Below are 19,173 nucleotides of genomic sequence, written 5' to 3' on the forward strand. Positions count from 1 at the left end.
TGTTTGGTGTCATTTTGTAGCTAAATGAGTGACCTAACAGACTTCCAAAGGAGAATTGTTTATCAGCTAAGATAGTGGAGTTATAATTTTTTGAGTTCAGAATGGCCGAGGTGGTTGTTGTGGCGGTGGCGGTTGTGGCGGTGGCGGTATGTACAAAGTCTATGAGAAATATAGATTTTGTGTGTGCACGTTGAATCAACTGATCATATCTTTGCATCCATATGGGCTACAGGCATGGTTAAGAGCTCTTGTGAAAGGTTATTAATTATGCTAATTGTTTTAATCATTTTGAACTCTTTATGATTGGTTTAGTCTATAAAATACAAACTTTTACGTACAAAACTACCCGTTTTCATATTAAACACTGTAGTAAGCAATGCGGATGTCTTCAAAATCTAAAAGTTGCTGTAAATATTTAATTACTTATCCTATCATAGTCATAGTATACATTTTCTGAGAGGAAATTTGATGAGGAATCTAAATATGGACTTACTTTTTCTGTATGGGTTAGGGGTAAAATGTTTCAGTTCAAAATATGTTGAATTATAAAAAAAATTTAACATATTTTGGGACACCCTGTATTCTGAGATTACCAAACAGCTGTGATTTTTTTCTTCCCCAGTCAGTAGGATCCCCCTAACCTCTAACCAAATCAATGTTGTTTACTTTCAGTTGATAACTGCAAGTTAGTAATAAGCAATGCATTAAGTGACCCATTTTTATTTGGAATTTTTTATTCCACCCTGTATAACTTCAAGGTCACCCTGTACAATGAGTTGAAATGTGTATATTTGAATTGCTTATGCCTTCAGCTTTTCAAAAATGTATACTTTTGCTAGTTTAGGGTTGATAGTTGTGTAGATATTCTAATTTGAAACTTGATTGGTGTAAAAATTCATAATATTTGTGATGTAACGCTAAGGGTGGCGAGTTCAAAACACACGGCCTTATATGGATATATGGTGTAATGGTAGTTTTCAATCATAAACACAATTGTGTGTGATAATGGATCATGAGTAAATGTGTACCATGAGTACAACCAAGGGTCCATGAGTACAAGCAAGGATGCCCGTCTCTGTGACTTGAGTACAGCTAGACACACAGGAGTGGGTCATTTACAGGCCTCAAAGTAAACCAAACATTTTGCTGGTTCTCCAGAGCTATTTTATGTAGTGGTGTACAAAAGTGGTGTACAAAAAGTACACTTTTAAGTTTTATTCAATCCATGGCAGGTACAAGAACAGCTTTGTACTCAAATACAGAAGTTCCAAATCCGGCAGTATCAAAAGATCAACTTCTGACTTTGATTATATTTCCTAAATGGATGCATCAACTGACATTAATTTCTTGATTGACTGATTTACTCCCATTTTATCTTACTCTTTCAGGTATTTCATCTTCACCTCATTCTGGGCATACAAGATATATTATGTATTTGGCTTCATGCTTCTAGTTTTTATCATTCTTGCAATTGTCACAATATGCGTGACCATCGTGTGTACATACTTTCTACTAAACGCGGAGGACTACCGGTGGCAGTGGACAAGCTTTTTAGCAGCGGCCTCCACTGCCTTCTATGTGTATTTGTACTCTTTCTATTATTTCTTCTTCAAAACAAAGTAAGTGTTTTTAATATTTACCAGTATTCTTAAATAGTGTATCCATGATATAGGGGGGATATGTCTCCTCTCTTCTCTAAATATTGTGTAGTGGTGGTGACTACCAGTCTTTGGAAATCATCAATTGAGTTAATGTCATCAATGTTTTATTATTACGAAAATCCTTGATGTGGCATCCATAAATTAAAAATACATAGGAGAGAACAAACATGTTGGTATTTTAATTCAGGTGTCAAATGTGTATACACATCCCATGAAATGCAGGCCTTGCCGTTTGAGGCGAGTGATCGCTCTCGCTCGCCACCGCTCGCCCAAACTCGATTTCTAGCGAGCGATTTCCACTCGCCACAGACACTTAATATCACTCGCTGTGAATCTTCTAACATCAGCCATCAAATCAGCCAATTCATCATTTAATAGAGCTTGTGCTGCCTCCAAACGAGCAAAGTCACAATTATCTGCGCACACATTTCAACTATATACATAAATACCATATTAAGCCCGAAGCTCTACTTGATTATACAGTAAAACCTCATTATAACGAAATCGGATACAAGAAAAACCCTGTAATAAAGAAGTATTTTTCCAGAACCAAGATACAAAACTCTTTTGTTATTTATTGTTTTTACAACCCTGATATAACGAAATTTGGATATAAAGAACTAATTTCTCTGGCCCTGACACCTTCGTTTTAATGAGATTCCACTGTGTACCCAATTATGTGAAAATTCGAATACTCGCCCAGCATCATTCTAACGAGTGATTAGCCACTCGCCTTAAAAATCTAAACGGCAAGGCCTGAAATGTTGAAGTTAACCATATTCCACACACATACACAAAAATGGGAGATGTCACTATTGCGGGTGATTGCAGTCGAAGAAATTTACATGATTGCATAAACAAATTGTACATAGAGAATTTTAAAAAAACCAGCATGACTTCCTAAGTAATCAGTAATTCTGTATCAATCATCCAGGATAAAGTTTGTTCAGCTTATATAAGGCAAAAAAATAAGACTTGTAACACAGTGTATTGATGCATTCACACAGTTGGGTGCAGTGCTTTCGCTAGTTGTGCGTTGCATAATGCATGACTGGCACACGCTGATGTGAATTTATGCAAGTGTGAGTTGGGACTTTATTGATGCGCGCAGTAAAAAAAACGCGATTGGTTAGCTAAACTCTTTAAAAATACAAGTATTGGATTTCATAACTTTACGAAAGGTTACTTCAGTTACAAAGGGTTAAAAGTTGAGTGAAATGGACCTCAGGTTTTTATTTCCTGGTACATGCTGAAGTATATTTCATGTTTAATAATTGTATGTTTTTATGTATTCTTGTTTATTTCAGAATGTATGGTTTATTTCAAACTACGTTCTACTTTGGTTACATGGCTCTATTTAGTTTAGCATTAGGCATCATGTGTGGCACACTGGGTTACGTCGGTACCAGCGCCTTTGTACGCAAAATCTATTCCACCGTGAAGATTGACTAACAGGTGCACAGATTTGTCAGCTGGGTGCTAAATAGGGTGAATGTGTAATATTACTACCAACAAGTGATGGTTTCAAGTGCAGTGCATTATATGTGCTGGTGTGATCCCCGCATATTGCCAAATAGCGTCCAACTATAAACCGTCCCCATCCAGATATTTTCTGTCCACAGAGGGTGCTGTTGACGATTTTTATACAGTGAAGAGCAGTTTCGCCATAGTCGTACTCGCACTTGGCGAATCAAGTAAAGCGCATCACTTGTTAGGTACGGTTTATAATAGTAATGTGCTATTTGGCATTATGCAGAATCATGTCGATACAGAATAATACTTGACTGAAGAAGCTTTTCAAACCAACTTGAAAGTGTACGTGAAAGATGTTACCATATCGGATGGAATCAAGTCTTTTTGAGACAAACAATTATGAATTCGAAAGAAGCTAAAGGTTAGCATTCCATGAGATGGGGTGTATAGGACCAGTTTCGCCATTGATCACATAAGCACACTAACCTATGTTTAAATCACCAAACTTAATTGTACCACAATGTCAGCTGATATTATGTTGTATAATTACAAATATATGTGACCATCCACCATGAATAGGCTGTAATGTTGGAAGAGCTTGTTTTAAAATATGTCCTATTGAACCTCTCAAAAAGCAATAGAATACAAAGGATTTCACAACTATTTTATCTTGCAAACAAGCAACGCGAGTATGAAAAATACCCTTCTAAAGCATATTTGGAGGAGACTTTGCTTGTCCAATATATCTCAAAAGGTGAAAATTCCAACATTACAGCTCATTTGTAGTAGACGGTCACATATGTGTACATCCATATCAAAATGATGCACTAGTCGGCTGCTACAGGTCTTTTTTACATAATAGCTAAGAATAAATACCAGACTCAAAAACCAGACTATTCCTAAACCATTTGACTTCGGGATGATTTCAATTGACCTCCACTTGAGATGAATCTGGTATTTATTCCTAACTAAAATGTAAAAAGAGACACATGTAGCAGCCGACATGTGCATCATTTTGATATGGATGTACACATATGCTAATGCAGTGTGACCTGCATGCATTGTCAGTTTCATAGTTGTACTGCATTGATGTCATTTGTTATGACATGACAGAAATGAAATATACCACTTAGTGGTAGGGTATCAGTTTAGCATGTCTGGGCTAAATGAAAATGTATGGTGATATGAATAAACCAGCTGTCCATGGACACAGTGTAAGATACACAGTTATTACATGATGGTGGTCATAACCTGAAGTTTTGAAAACTCTCTAAAGAGCTTTTAGAACAGGCTTTCTCAACTGATGGTCATGCATGCCAAATCCATCAAACCAAAAGGTAACCAGAGGACTGATCAAGAATGTTTTATAATCTTTAAAAGAAATTTATGAAAAAAGATGGAGCATATGCCTCATGAGATGAAAGTAAATAAGCAAAGTATGTGCCCTTTAGTAATATTTTGATCACACTGTCTTCAACACCAAACTAACCCAGGAACTATGTGTACCTTTTTTATCCCACGTCTATTATCCTGCATTTCTAGGCTAAAACTAGAATTTCATCATTTACTATATGGCTCAGTTGGCCTGCATGAAATTAGTTGATATTGCCTGGTTTAGAATAGGTCAAGCCATCGACATGTGGAGTACAATCATAACTTGATAAACTAGTAACTTATCAATATGTAAACTCTGTATAATGCAGTGTTTTTGTTCACAATTTTGAAAGTGCTTTTGAATTTTAACTATCATGACTAGGTTAGATAACCTGTGTACCAACTGTGAACTCGGGTGATGTCCAGTGGTTCATACCCGATGAATCCGGATGTTTTCTGCTCTCTCAATTTATTATGTCAGTTTCCCTGATCTGCATAAAGTCATTTAATCTTCATTTCTTGGGCTTGCAGTTGCATCACTTCCAAACCTCGTATATATTGAGATGAAGCATATAGGCTGCCTCCTTTCTTCATTAATTAATGAATTTCTTTTAGAATGGATGAATATGCCTTTGTTACTCCACTTCATACATGGAGTCTCATAATTTAGACGAGATCTGCTAGTTCATGAATAAGAAGCATATAATGACAAGAGTAAATCTTTTTTATTCTTCCATGGTCTGGGTATGTGCTTGTGTGATCATAGATCATGTAGAAGAAGTAATGGATCTGTCACCTTCTACATACCGATGATCAATGCTTATCATGACTGTTAATCAGCCAATTGGTGTGATTGTTTATCACTTTGAATTCACACTTGTATACTTTCGACACACTGCACACACACACTCATATACATGGTCAATGCACAGCAACTGTCGTCTTGTCATGATTGTGATCAGCCAATTGGCGTGATTGTAAATCAATTCTGCGTTTACACCCGTATATATGTTCGATACATTGCGCATACACGCTGATACCACTTTAAAAAAATCATTACCGTTGCACTGTGCAGATTAGAGAGTAGAAAACCTGACTGATCATTGCTTCCAATGATACTTACCATACTCACCCTTTCTTAGCTTGATATGTTTGTTCATCATTTGGCACTGGGTGTCTGTTCTGTTAAGGTGTGTGCTGTTAGTGCTTTATGAAGCAATTTAAGATGTTATTTTTAGGCATTCTGTTACAGGTAAAGCTATATTTGTTGATGAGTATAATACCATGACAACATGGTGCATGCAGGTGTGATGCACAGCAGAAGCACTTGATGATTTGTAGATATTTTTAGTCTAAATTATTATTATCAATAGATATAGTTCCCTGGGTTATTTTTATTATCAAATTGCAAATTTCCTGGAGATGCATTCGGTGAAATTGAAACATTACAAATGTTGTTAGCTTTGAAATTATTTGAAATTTGAGGTTAATTGATTTGAAGTAGAACACTGTGCTAACTATTTGCTGTCCACCTTCATAAAATATCTTATGACTTTTTGTATATTCACATAAGATTCTTAATTGGTAATGGTAATAGTTGGGTATCCCTTGTTGACCACTGTCAGCTTTGAATGGATTTACTAATGGGATATTCTGTTCTTCATACTGTTTTGTACTGAGGCGATTGCCAATTTATTTGTATTATTATAGATATTTGTTCTTTATGTTCCTATAAAACATTGTTATCAAATGGTTGGTAATTGTGTTAAAATGACTACTCTAAAACATACATATTTGTATAGGTTTATTTATGAGCAGTCCTCTGATTAGGAAATGTGCCCTAAAATGTCAAAAGAGCACTTACACACTAACACTCAACCCCTTACAAATGGCTTCAAAACAGACATATATGGCACCAAAGCAAACCCTTCGGGAACTGGAGACAGGCTGTTGTGGCATCTTATAAAGAGACCACAAATTCACGTCGCTATTCTGCAAACAGGCAAGAGAGTGTTACCTTCTTACAACTCTGGTACCGTACCAAAAACAACAGATTATCAAGTTTTGTATAGAATGTGAATTTGTGAAGTGATTGTCTACAGGCTGCTGTAAATGAATCTGACATTCAAAACTTTGAATTAGGCAGTCTCCATACTTCAAACCTCAATCAATCCTATGTTGAGCATAGGATATAAGAAGTCCTAATTCCCTGCTACATGCTTTGATTCAAGATAAAATAATCCAGCTCGTTGGTTATTTGTCAGTCATATATTAATCTCTTTATGAGAAAGCTTAACCTGAGCCTGTAGGGTGTGTGGTAGCCTACATGTCCATGGAAAGACAAGAGGGGAAAATAGCTCTTTCCACCAATTTCAAGTTGTGTGTACATAGTGTTTGTATTACAGTTAGAATATGTATTCTATGACTAATAACCACACGGTGCTCAATCAGTTTATGTATAAATATATATTATGTATATAATTAAGATGTAGACAAAAAAACGAGCGCCATAGCACCTGTTGCAGTAAGTTGAAATACTTGTGAACATTTCAATTCATTCTGACTGTAAACAGGGCTTATCTATAAATCTAATTATATTGGGTAAAATGGGAAACTTGTGTATATTGTAAATTTCAAAAGTTATTTCATATTTGGTAATACCAAATAAAAGTGATTAATTTTTACAAGCCTGGTATGTGATTGTTAATATATGCCATAAATGTTTTGATATTTTAAGGGTACATGGTAATATTAAGCTTTACTCAACCTTAGTATGTAATGAGTCTGGGAGAGAAAGTTTTGTGAAGAGGCGCTAAATTATGGTTTAGCCTGTCTACATAGTTTGTGAGATATACAGCAACAAACATTGAAATGCTAAAATATTTTGAAATGTGCCCTTAAAGATATCAACATATTTTATGTTTATTTAGAGTGGTGAGAATGTCTGTACCTACTATTGTCATGCCAACAGTTGCATAGCAACATGTTATCCTGTCTTGATTTGTGTGAAGTCTTTTTATAAGATATTGTTTTCTGTATGTATTTATAATTTGTAATGTTTGCTCAATGATACATCTTGGTTTGCTCTGCTATTTTACACAGAATATTTGTTTACAGACCATGTCAAAGTTCCTTGGCACTTGTAGAATGCAATGTGCAGATAAGCAGGTGGAGTGGGTCCTGATTTACTAATTGAAATATTGGCCACTTTAGGGCGAATAAGCAAAGATTCATGGTATCCAGTTTTCATGCAATAATTAGGGCACACATAGGTTGGTGCCACGAATGAGTCAGGACCTACAAGTTTATTTCTAAAGTTTATTTCAATAAAGTAGATAGGCTTTCTCAAGGGGAATTCATAATAAGTTAAAATATTTCTATGACAGTATATTTGTAGAAATACTATAACATATTTATATCAATAATGAATTATATTTTAGGATTAGATGAATATTATTGCATTTCTGCATATGTTCACATACAAGATGTATCATGTTCACCTCCCAAATTCATGCGATGTCAGGTATTCACACAGGTGAAAAACTTGTATCTCAAATTTTGTGAAATTTTGAAATGCCAAAAACATCAGGGATATTATGTGTTCATCTATGAAGCACAGAATTGGTTGTGGTACTTGGTTATTTATTGTTACACCTAAAAAGGTTTGGTGATGTTAACTGTGGCCTGTGAGTCGCAAGAAACTAGGAAAGACTCATTTTTTATCAAAAATATTGCAGGTGTTATCATCCCAGTGACAATATAATTATTTTACAGTTGGGTAGTACATAACATTTCAGTGGTAATGATGGTGATGGTGTATTTTAACATCAAGAAATTTCATCATATCAAGACCAGTCAAACCTGATGCTGCTCAAACTCCCATGTGTTGTCTTATCAAAATCTCACAGCACTTTAAAACCGCAGCACTGCTGATGAAATCAACCAGTTTTGACTGGTCTGTGATCATTTCTATGATGAAATTTCTTAATGTTGTGGATAACTAACAGACCTATGAATTGATTCAAGGACAGATGGTGTATGTCGAGTTAAATCAATTTGACATGTTGCTTTGTCCCACTAAGTGGAGATTACCTGTAGGCATACAATCAGTGCTGACTGAAGTGCTTTTGGCTATCTCCAGGCAGTGTCAACACAACTGTAACACTGAGCACTATACGCTGGCGAAGTTACGTAATAATCGGATTAACTACCATAGCAATAGGTGAAAACTATTTTTGAATATACCGCGCTGCACTGATATGTTCACGCGGTACCTCTGCATTGAACCATATCATGCTGATTACTTGCACCTGTAAGATTAGTATCTTTGAAAAGACCAGTATTGTATTCAATCTATGATTGCAGACATACACAGGTGATGAGTGTAACCTGCTTGTAGTGCAGCACGATATGTTCAAAATTGTTTTCACCTATTGCTATGGTAATTAATCCGATTAATTACGTAACTTCGCCAGCGTATTGCGTTGCTGTACACAGGGATCAGTGTGCACATTTTCATGTTGCTACCATTGGAATTTTACACTGGCATCATGAAGTGAGAAATGCTATAACAAAGAGCATTTGGTCGCATGTCATAAGTTGGGTACAATTTCCATTACATGGTCAAAAATGACAAAAAATTTATTTTTTGATATGTTGTATATATTTACAACCTCTAATAATTAACACAATTTTTAACCTTAACACATACTTAATTTTTGAGATAATGCTTAATTACTAAGTAATTAATACACAGGTGTCTATGTAAATCTCAATTTTCAAATGCATTTTTCTCAAATCGGACCTCAATTACAAAAATGACTCTAAAATTTTTATTTTATACAAGAATGTCATCAGATTTGGAGGATATGTTCTCAATACATCAATGCTTCAAATGAACTATTTGAAATAATTGTACATATGTTAATTACATTGTGAAGGTCAATGAACTTTTTACGAGTAAATAGCCAGACGGTTATTCTATTATTGAGGAAATGAATATCAAGAAGAGAAACGTACATTATCATGTTGCTAAAATACTGAAATTCAACTAGGATCATGAAAATAAAAATGAAAAAAATGGAACATAATACGCTTTAAGGTGGTACTACACCCTTGATAAATTTGTGTCTATTACACATTTTTCTCAAAAAATAATAACACACTGGTAACAAAAGTTATGTATATTATAGGGGCAAGGAATCCAGTTACTACACTAGAATTTCAGTGACTCAATACAAGCAGTATGTTATTTATGATAAGAAAAGAGGTACCGATAGAATGTACCTCATTTCTTAACATATTTAGATGAATCACTTGTCTTGAATCACTGAAATTTCAGTGAGGTAATTGGATTCCTGGCCCCTATAATATACATAACTTTTTTACCGATGTGTAGTTATTTTTTGAGAAATATGCAAAATTATTCTTAAAATATATCATGGGGTGGAGTGCCACCTTAGGTAGTCGGTAATTGTTTTAGTTGTATAAATTCAACATTCAAAGCTGTCAATACATCATTCCCTCACTAGATTTGAAAAAGTAACCAGTAGTTTTGACATGCTGACATGTGAATTTTCACATAGGCCCTATGCACACACTCCGCATCCGCCTGCTCCACATCCGCCTGCTCCTCCACCCCTGGCATTTTCATTTCAACTGATGTGATTTTTTACTGAATGATGTATAATTATATGCTTCAGTAGACTGAAAGAGTATAAAATTAGGCTTATAATGAGGTATCAACCACTGCTGTAGGATATGGGGTTACGGAAAGCCAATCAATTTTGTATCGCAATTTTCAGAAAAGTGTAATCCCTCCACCCTTTTTGCATACCCAACTTATGACATGCGACCATTTACATTCACCTGTAGGTTACTTGTTAGACAAATTTCCAGAAATCGCTTAGTTTATCAGATGTTCCTTTGAGCTTAAAACTGAGAAAGGTAACCTATTTTTGAGTGCTTCACACAGCATTGCCTCATCTCTACTTTGACAAAAATGAGATTTTGGTATCAACAAAAATGGCGTTCCAGTGAAAAGGCTTATGTCCATTTCTAAATCCGCAAACCAGTGAAACAAAGCCTCATCTCCAGTAGGCTGAAGTTGCTATTGCCATTATTCTCAAAGTGTGTAAAATGGGAGTTGAGGCAGTATTGCAGTGAGCCCTCCATAATTTGAAAATAATGTTCCCAGTAGCTGTTAGTTTACAGTTCATGTATTTGAAGAAAAAAGTAGTCTTTCTTGAACTGCAGAGTATATTATGGCAGAGTATATAGAGTTGTGATTATGTTTGCGTGTTGTACAGAAACCTGGCTTATAATATAATACCATGTATAGAGTTGAAATATGTACTTTTTGTGATAAAAAAAATATGACCAAACACAGCAAAATGAGACTCTTGTCAGTAATTGTACTATTGATTTATGGACATGGTCATAATTTGGAATTTGGCAATGTCTGAAAAAGAAATGACTTAATATGGACTTGATATCTATGATATCAGACCCTGACAGTTACTTTATAATGTGAAGGAAGATGTGTAATTGAGGGTTTCTGAAATTGCCTTGACTATTCAACAAAATGGTTTTGTCAGTTTCCATGCTGTTGGAAAACAGAAATTTCAAATCTATAATTTGTTATTCAATGTTCTTGGCTGTTTTGTTGTAATGTTCATTAATGGATTCCAGCAGAATGCTATTAATATCTGTTTTCTCCATTTCTGAAAAGAGCCTCAATTCCAGTCAGGTCACAAATATTTCATCATCTTGAGATTTTTTGAATGTAAGTGTGCATGTATGAATGATGGTCAAATAAAGTTTGTAGAAATCAGGAAAGAATAGGCAATAGCATACTGAACCATTGAGATTGGAAGCTATGCCAGGGTGTGGCAGATCAATGACATCTGCAGATTTTATAGGACATACAGATTTAAAGTTGCGGCTAGCCTGGTTCTAAGATTATCAAGTCGAAGAGGGCACAATGATCACAAAGTGGGGTTCAAACCTAGATGACATCCTGGATGCACTTGTTAGAGGCACTTTACTAAAATTGTCGCTCTCCACCAAGGTGAATAAGTGGCATGTTGTACTGCACAGTATTTTCTGAACCCCAAGAAAAACGAAACGGGCACTTCAGCACGCAAGATATGACATTTGTTTTATCAGATCAAGGTTATTGCTGTGACTTAGTCATTCTACAGTGTATGATGGTGTCAAAAAGCGACAATTCAACCACAAGTTTTTGGTTTGGTGAAAAGAAATAATATTGCAACTTTGCCTGATGTAACTTCTGTTTGGTTTATTTAGTGAGGCTTTACATATCATGAGCTAAAATTAATACAATATCATTGTGTCACTCAAAGTTTGCACAGATACAATGTTGACTACTATAACCTCATTTCCTTGAAAGCATTGTGAAATCCAAATGGGGGTTGCCTTTTAATTTCTGTTTTTAACAGGTTTGACCATCATCTAGAAACATATTTTGTTACTTTTTTTCTGTAGTTTGGGAGTTGTCTGTGATAATAAAGAAAGAGTATTATTTTATTTTCCACTAATTATTTAACCTATTTTCAAATAGTAAAATTTGCACAGAAAAAATTGTGAGCTGTCAAATGATTAACTGTGATTTAATAAATTCTTGATTTGTTAGTAATTAGTGTTTTGTCACACATTTTCCTTGTGGGATTTAGGGGTTCATTCATATAATTGAGGGCATGATCAATTGTTATGTCCGAGGAAGTGATTGATTTTTCATGAATAAATATAATGGGGCTTTGATAATTATATTTCATCAAAATAATACCAACAACAAAGCATGTAATATTCTTTAATGTAAATTTCTTACTTTTTTTTTTTTTGACCCTACGATCGTTTCTGTAAGCAGCCTGGCATTAACATTGTTTAGGACCAGCTCTCAAACAATCAAGTGCACCGCTAGGTAGCATATGTACGAGACACATTTTCCAGTTTATACCAGATACAGGGTGTCCCAATAAAAAGAGGCCCCACATTGCGCCCTCTTTTTCTCCTATTTCTGAAGAGTTGATCTAATATATTTTGGTATGTAAAGAAACCTTGAGTCGTTAGCTTTAATAAACTAAACAATTATATCAATTGGCTCACAACTTTTGAAGATATGCTCTTTTAGAGAAATGTACCAGTTTTTCACTCTGTCCACAGAGAAGGTTTGGCTACTTCAAAGATTGAAAATTAGTACACATACCATGCATGAATATCAAATATTCCTCAATGAGAACTTTATAAAATAACTTTATTTATGGAATGGGCTTTACCTGTAGGTTTATGGGCAATGGATTTTGTTAATAGTGTCATTAATTTATGGGTAAAATGGATGCCGAATGGGACTTCTTTTGCTTTACTTGAAATTACTTATTTTTCTTGGTTATTTATGCCTTTTTGTTTCGTACTTTCTTACTTTGTTGTTTCTTGATTTTTTTATTTTTTTTTTTTACAACATAAGTCATTTCTCTTTTTAGGATAAAAGGTAGCCCTAAAAGGCTGTTTGGTTTGTCTTTGGTTCTTCTGAAGTGAGTTTACTGTGCTGCTCTGCCCTCTACCGGTTGCCTCCTTGGCGAATACAGGTTTCAGCCCTGGTCCTCATTGCATTAATTGCGTTGCGTACCATCCTTGTGCGCCAGATACTTGAGACTGCATTCAGTAATACGTTTGCGAAGATCTTGGATTTTGCCACAAAGGAAAAAAATCAAGTGGTGTGAGGTCTGGTGATCGTGCAGGCCATTCCACAGCATGCGCCATCCCAACCACTCCGTTTGCTATCCGTGGGCAGAGTGAAAAACTGGTATTTTTATTCAAAAGGGCATAAAGTTGTGAGCCGATTGAAATAATTGTTTTGGTTTATAAAAGCTAACGATTAAAGGTTTCTTTACATGTACCAAAATATATTTAATCAACTTTTCAAAAATAGGAGAAAAAGAGGGTGCAATGAGGGGCCTCTTTTTTTGGGACACCCTGTAGAAATTAACTTGGCTATAGAGCCAAGTTAATTTCTATCAGTCTCAGCAAATGAACTATTGGTCAAAACAAATGTTTGTCTCCCCTCCACTGACTGACCCTAAATTCAGGGTAAGGCTTTAAAAAAAATTCAAAATATGGAATGTCTTTTTAATGGTATAACACATGTTTGTGAAAGTATTTAAATGTGAAATCTAAATAATTTTGACACTGATTTGTTGAAGCCAAAAAAAGTTTTTTTAAAAAGCCCTTAACCCATGGAAGCCTATTTTGCTAAGAACTTGGCATTATTCATTTCCTATACATGTGCAGACGCATCAGATGTCACTCAACAAAAGGAGTCCTTTCACTACCTGAATTCTTGAAGTGAAAATTAAAATAAAGATTATTTGCCGACCAAGCAACCCACATCATAAATTTCACTTGAGGGCATAACAAGTTAGTAGGGATGTTAGTTTTCAGGATTTATGTATTTGGGTCACAATTTCCACACTTTTATTCATTTTCAACCTGTTTGGAGGCTTTTAGCCCAAATTCATGCAATTTTTCCAGATTTTCAGGTTTTTTTGTAATGCATCCCTGATTAGGCATGATCAACAACACAATCCTTAATTTCACATGATGAATTAGTACTCTTAAATGAAAAAAAATATATGTAAGATAAAGGACGAGGATTTGTGATTCAACATGTATATATTTTTGTTGTTTGAAATTCCATGAATAATTTTTTTGTTAAATTTGATAGTTAACTGATTCTCCCATGGATGAATGATTTTATTATCTTGGCTTTCAAATCTTAGTATTGTGTGGGCTGTAATTCACGCTTGAACGCTGCATGTTGTTGTCTGGGCTGTGTCGCTGTAGTAGTCTCGGGCAAGCCTGTATACGGCTATCATGAATGATGAGTGTCAAGACCGATACAAAACAGCTATGAAGGAGACTATAGTTGTAGTTCACCTAGGAATGTGAAATCTTTCAAGAGGTCAAATCATGCTAACAAACCTATTGAATGATTTCTTTTCAACATTGAATACAAAATATGTACTGCTACCCAACCCAGCTCCATGATATACTTATCAGTTTCGATTTATTCAATATAGTTTGATCCAAGCTGATACATCATTTGCGTTTCATTCCTGTCTTCAGTTGACACCATTGCATCATATTAATTAAGGTAAGATGGTAGTTATGACAATACTTGAACATATCTATGGCAGAAATGTTAATATTGTTGAAATACAAGGTGCTTTGATATTTGATATTGTCGGACAAGTCATTAAAATGAATTTTGACTAAGATAGTTTTGCACTCGCACATTGCTGTCTGCTGAATATAGTTTTATACACATTGCTATCTGCTGAAGAGGTTTATGCTCGTACACTGCTATTATACACATTTGTATCTACTGAAGAGTTTTATACTTGTACACTGCTATTATACACATTACTATCTACTGAAGAGTTTTATACTTGTACACTGCTATCTACTGAAGAGTTTTATACACTGCTATTTACTGAAGATAGTTTTATACTCGCACCTTGCTATCTACTGAAGATAGCTTTATACTCATACCTTGTTATCTACTGAAAACATGTTTGTACTCACATTGCTATTTGCTATCTACTGAAGATAGTTTTATACACATTACTATCTACCTAATTTCTTTTAATTACAAAATATAGTGGTTGATAGATAGCGAATTTTGTTCTGCATATTTTGATACCTTACTTGGCACAGGGGTGGAGAGGGAAGCTTTTTTAGCTTTGTTCCTCCCCCATGCACACACAACACACTTTCCCCAAATTCCTACTTTTGGGGCACAAATTTCAAATTGTAGGATTTTGATACCCTCATCACTGACATTCACTCTAAAATCATTATTATGCAGCCATTGCCTACACATGAATCATGTGACTAGTTCAAGCTGCCTTATCATGGGAGTGATTATAAATAGTTCATACACTCCTAGATAGTGAGAACCAATCGGAGCAAACATTAGTAAATTACTAGCCGTGCATAAATATTGTATAATTGCACGGGCACGCAACTACGTGTACTTTCGGATGCATTCATTTTTCTTGCGGGAGGATGCATTTATATTTGCTTGCATTTTCCAATATTTTTAGTGACAATTTTGTAATAAAAATAGCAAAAATCGCGGGGATTTTAGTCGTGCATGAAATAGGTTAATAAATGCTGAAGAAATTTTACAAAATAATGCACCTGTACTGAGATGTTGATGCGTCCAAGTTAGTTTTGGGGATTGCTTCATAGAAGAGTTTAAAGCTATGTAAAATAAATTTTGAGTATTTTTTTTCAAACCTGATTTGCAGGCATATTTGTAATGTTTACACATGTTCCAACTTACACCTAATTGGAATCAACCAAATTTGTTGTGCTTGTAGGACAACAGCAATTTTATATCAAGTTTTTATTAAAAATCCCTGGATAGAGCCTTGGTTAAATTTGTTTTTCTGTCATTTTATCTCATTATTTCAGCTTAAAATTGATTGATATAACAATATTTATTATTAATATTATGTCATATTTTTGTGGCAGAATAACAATAATCTATATTTAACAGAAATTGTATATTATGGCTTTCAATTTTCAATCTCCAATAATTATGATAATATTAGTATCTCAATCAGAAATCTTAAATCCATTTGGGATTGAGTTTTCAGTATTTTTTTTTTTTCATTAATCTTTATTTCATTCAAATATAAAATATAACAGCACAACAATTAAACACATATATTGAATGAGGAGGTTCTCGGAAGGCCGGATGGCCTGTATTAAGAACCCCCTGTCCTAACAACAACAAAAAGTTTCAAAATAACAACACCAACAAGATATACCGCAAAATGTCAAAACACCCCCCCCCCCATTTACCCTAACAAAAACCAAAAGAGCCTGTTTTGTGATCAAGAATATGCAAGAAATTACCGAGATAAATTCAATACTACATTAACTATATTACAGATAATATGATACACAATTAGATTACTTTAAGCCGTACAAGGAAATTAGATAAAATACTAAATGTAATTAAGAATAATAATATAATTGCTATATATGTGTCGCACCACAAAAAACGAAACAGTTGTCGGCTATGACCTGACACATATCTTATCAAATATAGCTATATATATATGTGAGACGAGTTGAATAGGTGTGTGGCCTGTACCATTATAGATGATACAACCTGTCAATAGTTTATATTAGACCCATATTTTGTTCTTTTCAGTCATTTTTGTCTCGCCTGAACTTTGTTCAGGATGGGACTTGGTAATCACTATTTCTGTCTGTCCGTGGGGGTGGATGGATGTGTGTGTGTGTGGATGTATGTATGTGTGTTCGTCCGGAGCTGTATCTGGGGAACCGTAAGACTTACGGCGACGCTACTTGGTGGGAGGAAGGGTATCCAAGTTTGCTCCGTAACCGTATGTTTTCGGTGAAAAATATGCAAATTAACATAGCTAATTTGCATAATTTATGCGAAAATCAGCGCAAATTGATAGCGGAGTTTGTGGACAGACTATCTCAAGATCCGTCAGGCGCATGGTAACGAAACCTGGTGTCAGTTATGATACACATCTGCTGATCACCTGATTAGTTTTTCGGCGAAAAGTATGCGCATTTAGTTGTTAATTAGCATAATTTATGCGGAACGATTCTACAAATATGGTTGGAAATCTGAAGAAATCCGCCTTGTGGAGCTGTATCTGGGGATTCGTAAGATCCTAAGCCCTATGATGATGAAACGTGGTAGGGGTAGTATGACCAGAGGATCTCAATCCGATTCGATTTTCAGCGCAAAATATGGTAATTAAGTACCTAATTTGCATAATTTATGCATAAAATGCAAAAACCTATTTTCTCGGAGACTAGGGGTCGCACGTTCTTCAAACTTGGTGGGTGGGTGCATCTTCACCCCAGACAGAACAAGTTTGTATTGGTTAGTGCGTCAAGGTCATCCAGGGGTCATCTGAGGTCAAATGACTAAAAACTGTCGTATGGGCACGATACTTGGTGGGTACGGTCAACATAATGTGGTAGGGGTAGTATGACCAGAGGATGCACACTAGTACCCCCCCCCATGTGGCCCCCTCCACACACTCAAAGTTGGGGGGGGTCAAAATTTAATGAAATATTGTTTTTCTATTGCGCATTACATATATCAATTTCGGTCATGTAGGCCAAGTCATTAGGCCAAAAAAAGACTTTTAAGAATGTCTCTCATGTACAAAAGTATAGGAAACTGTACATTTAAAACAACCTTTTAGGGTGAAGGAAGCATTTTTTCAAAAAAATGTCTATAACGGGTTTTTATGTCAAAAATGTCTCTGTTGGGGTGCTACATCGAGTCAAATGTTCACAAGCACCCCCCCCATGTGGCCCCCTCCCACACACTCGAAGTTGGGGGGGGGGCAAAAATTTAATTAAATAATGTTTTTATATTGCGCATTATATATATCAATTTCGGTCAGGTAGGCCAAGTTATTAGGCCAAAAAAAGACTTAAGAATGTCTCTCATGTACAAAAGTATAGGAAACTGTACATTTAAAACAACCTTTTTAGGGTGAAGGAAGCATTTTTTCAAAAAAATGTCTAAAACGGGTTTTTATGTCAAAAATGTCTCTGTTGGGGTGCTACATCGAGTCAAATGTTCGGAAGATTATTTCGGGGTCATCTGAGGTCACCCAGGGGTCATCTGAGGTCAAATTACTAAAAACTGTCGTATGGGCATGAAACTTGGTGGGTACAATCAACATTTAGAGTAAAATGTTCGGAAGATTCTTTCAGGGTCATCCGAGGTCACCCAGGGGTCATCTAAGGTCAAATTACTAAAACTGTCGTATGGGCATGAAACTTGGTGGGTACAATCAACATTTAGAGTCAAATGTTCGGAAGATTCTTTCGGGGTCATCTGAGGTCACCCAGGGGTCATCTAAGGTCAAATTACTAAAAACTGTCGTATGGGCATGAAACTTGGTGGGTACAATCAACATTTAGAGTCAAATGTTCGGAAGATTATTTCGGGGTCATCCGAGGTCACCCAGGGGTCATCTAAGGTCAAACTACTACAAACTGTCGTATGGACATGAAACTTGGTGGGTACAGTCAACATTTAGAGTCAAATGTTCAGAAGATTATTTCGGGGTCATCCGAGGTCATCCAGGGGTCATCTAAGGTCAAGTTACTAAAAGCTGTCATATGGGCATGAAACTTGGTGGGTACAGTCAACATTTAGAGTAAAATGTTCGGAAGATTATTTCGGGGTCATCCGAGGTCACCCAGGGGTCATCTGAGGTCAAGTTACTAAAAACTGTTGTATGGGCATGAAACTTGGTGGGTACAGTCAACATTTAGAGTAAAATGTTCGGAAGATTATTTCAGGGTCATCCGAGGTCACCCAGGGGTCATCTGAGGTCAAATTACTAAAAACTGTCGTATGGGCATGAAACTTGGTGGGTACAGTCAACATTTGGAGTAAAATTTTCGGAAGGTTATTTCGGGTTCATCCGAGGTCACCTAAGGGTCATCTGAGGTCAAATTACTAAAAACTGTCATATGGGCATGAAACTTGGTGGGTACAGTCAACAGTTAGAGTCAAAGTTTTGGAAGGTATTTCGGGGCCATCCAAGGTCACACAGGGGTCATCTGA

The 19,173-nt window shown here is 35.6% G+C and overlaps 1 protein-coding gene across 1 annotated transcript in view; it reads left to right on the plus strand.

Annotated features, from left to right (window-relative positions):
- Positions 1-8,224, plus strand: part of LOC140158482 (transmembrane 9 superfamily member 3-like) — a 28,726-nt gene extending 20,502 nt beyond the window's left edge. The window contains 2 exon segments of the mRNA XM_072181578.1: positions 1,389-1,619; positions 2,969-8,224. Coding sequence (XP_072037679.1) covers positions 1,389-1,619; positions 2,969-3,113 — 376 coding nt within the window. The 3' untranslated portion in view covers positions 3,114-8,224.
- The last annotated feature ends 10,949 nt before the right edge of the window (positions 8,225-19,173 follow it).

Source organism: Amphiura filiformis, chromosome 8 (genome assembly GCF_039555335.1).
Source record: "Amphiura filiformis chromosome 8, Afil_fr2py, whole genome shotgun sequence".
Lineage (NCBI taxonomy): Eukaryota > Metazoa > Echinodermata > Ophiuroidea > Amphilepidida > Amphiuridae > Amphiura > Amphiura filiformis.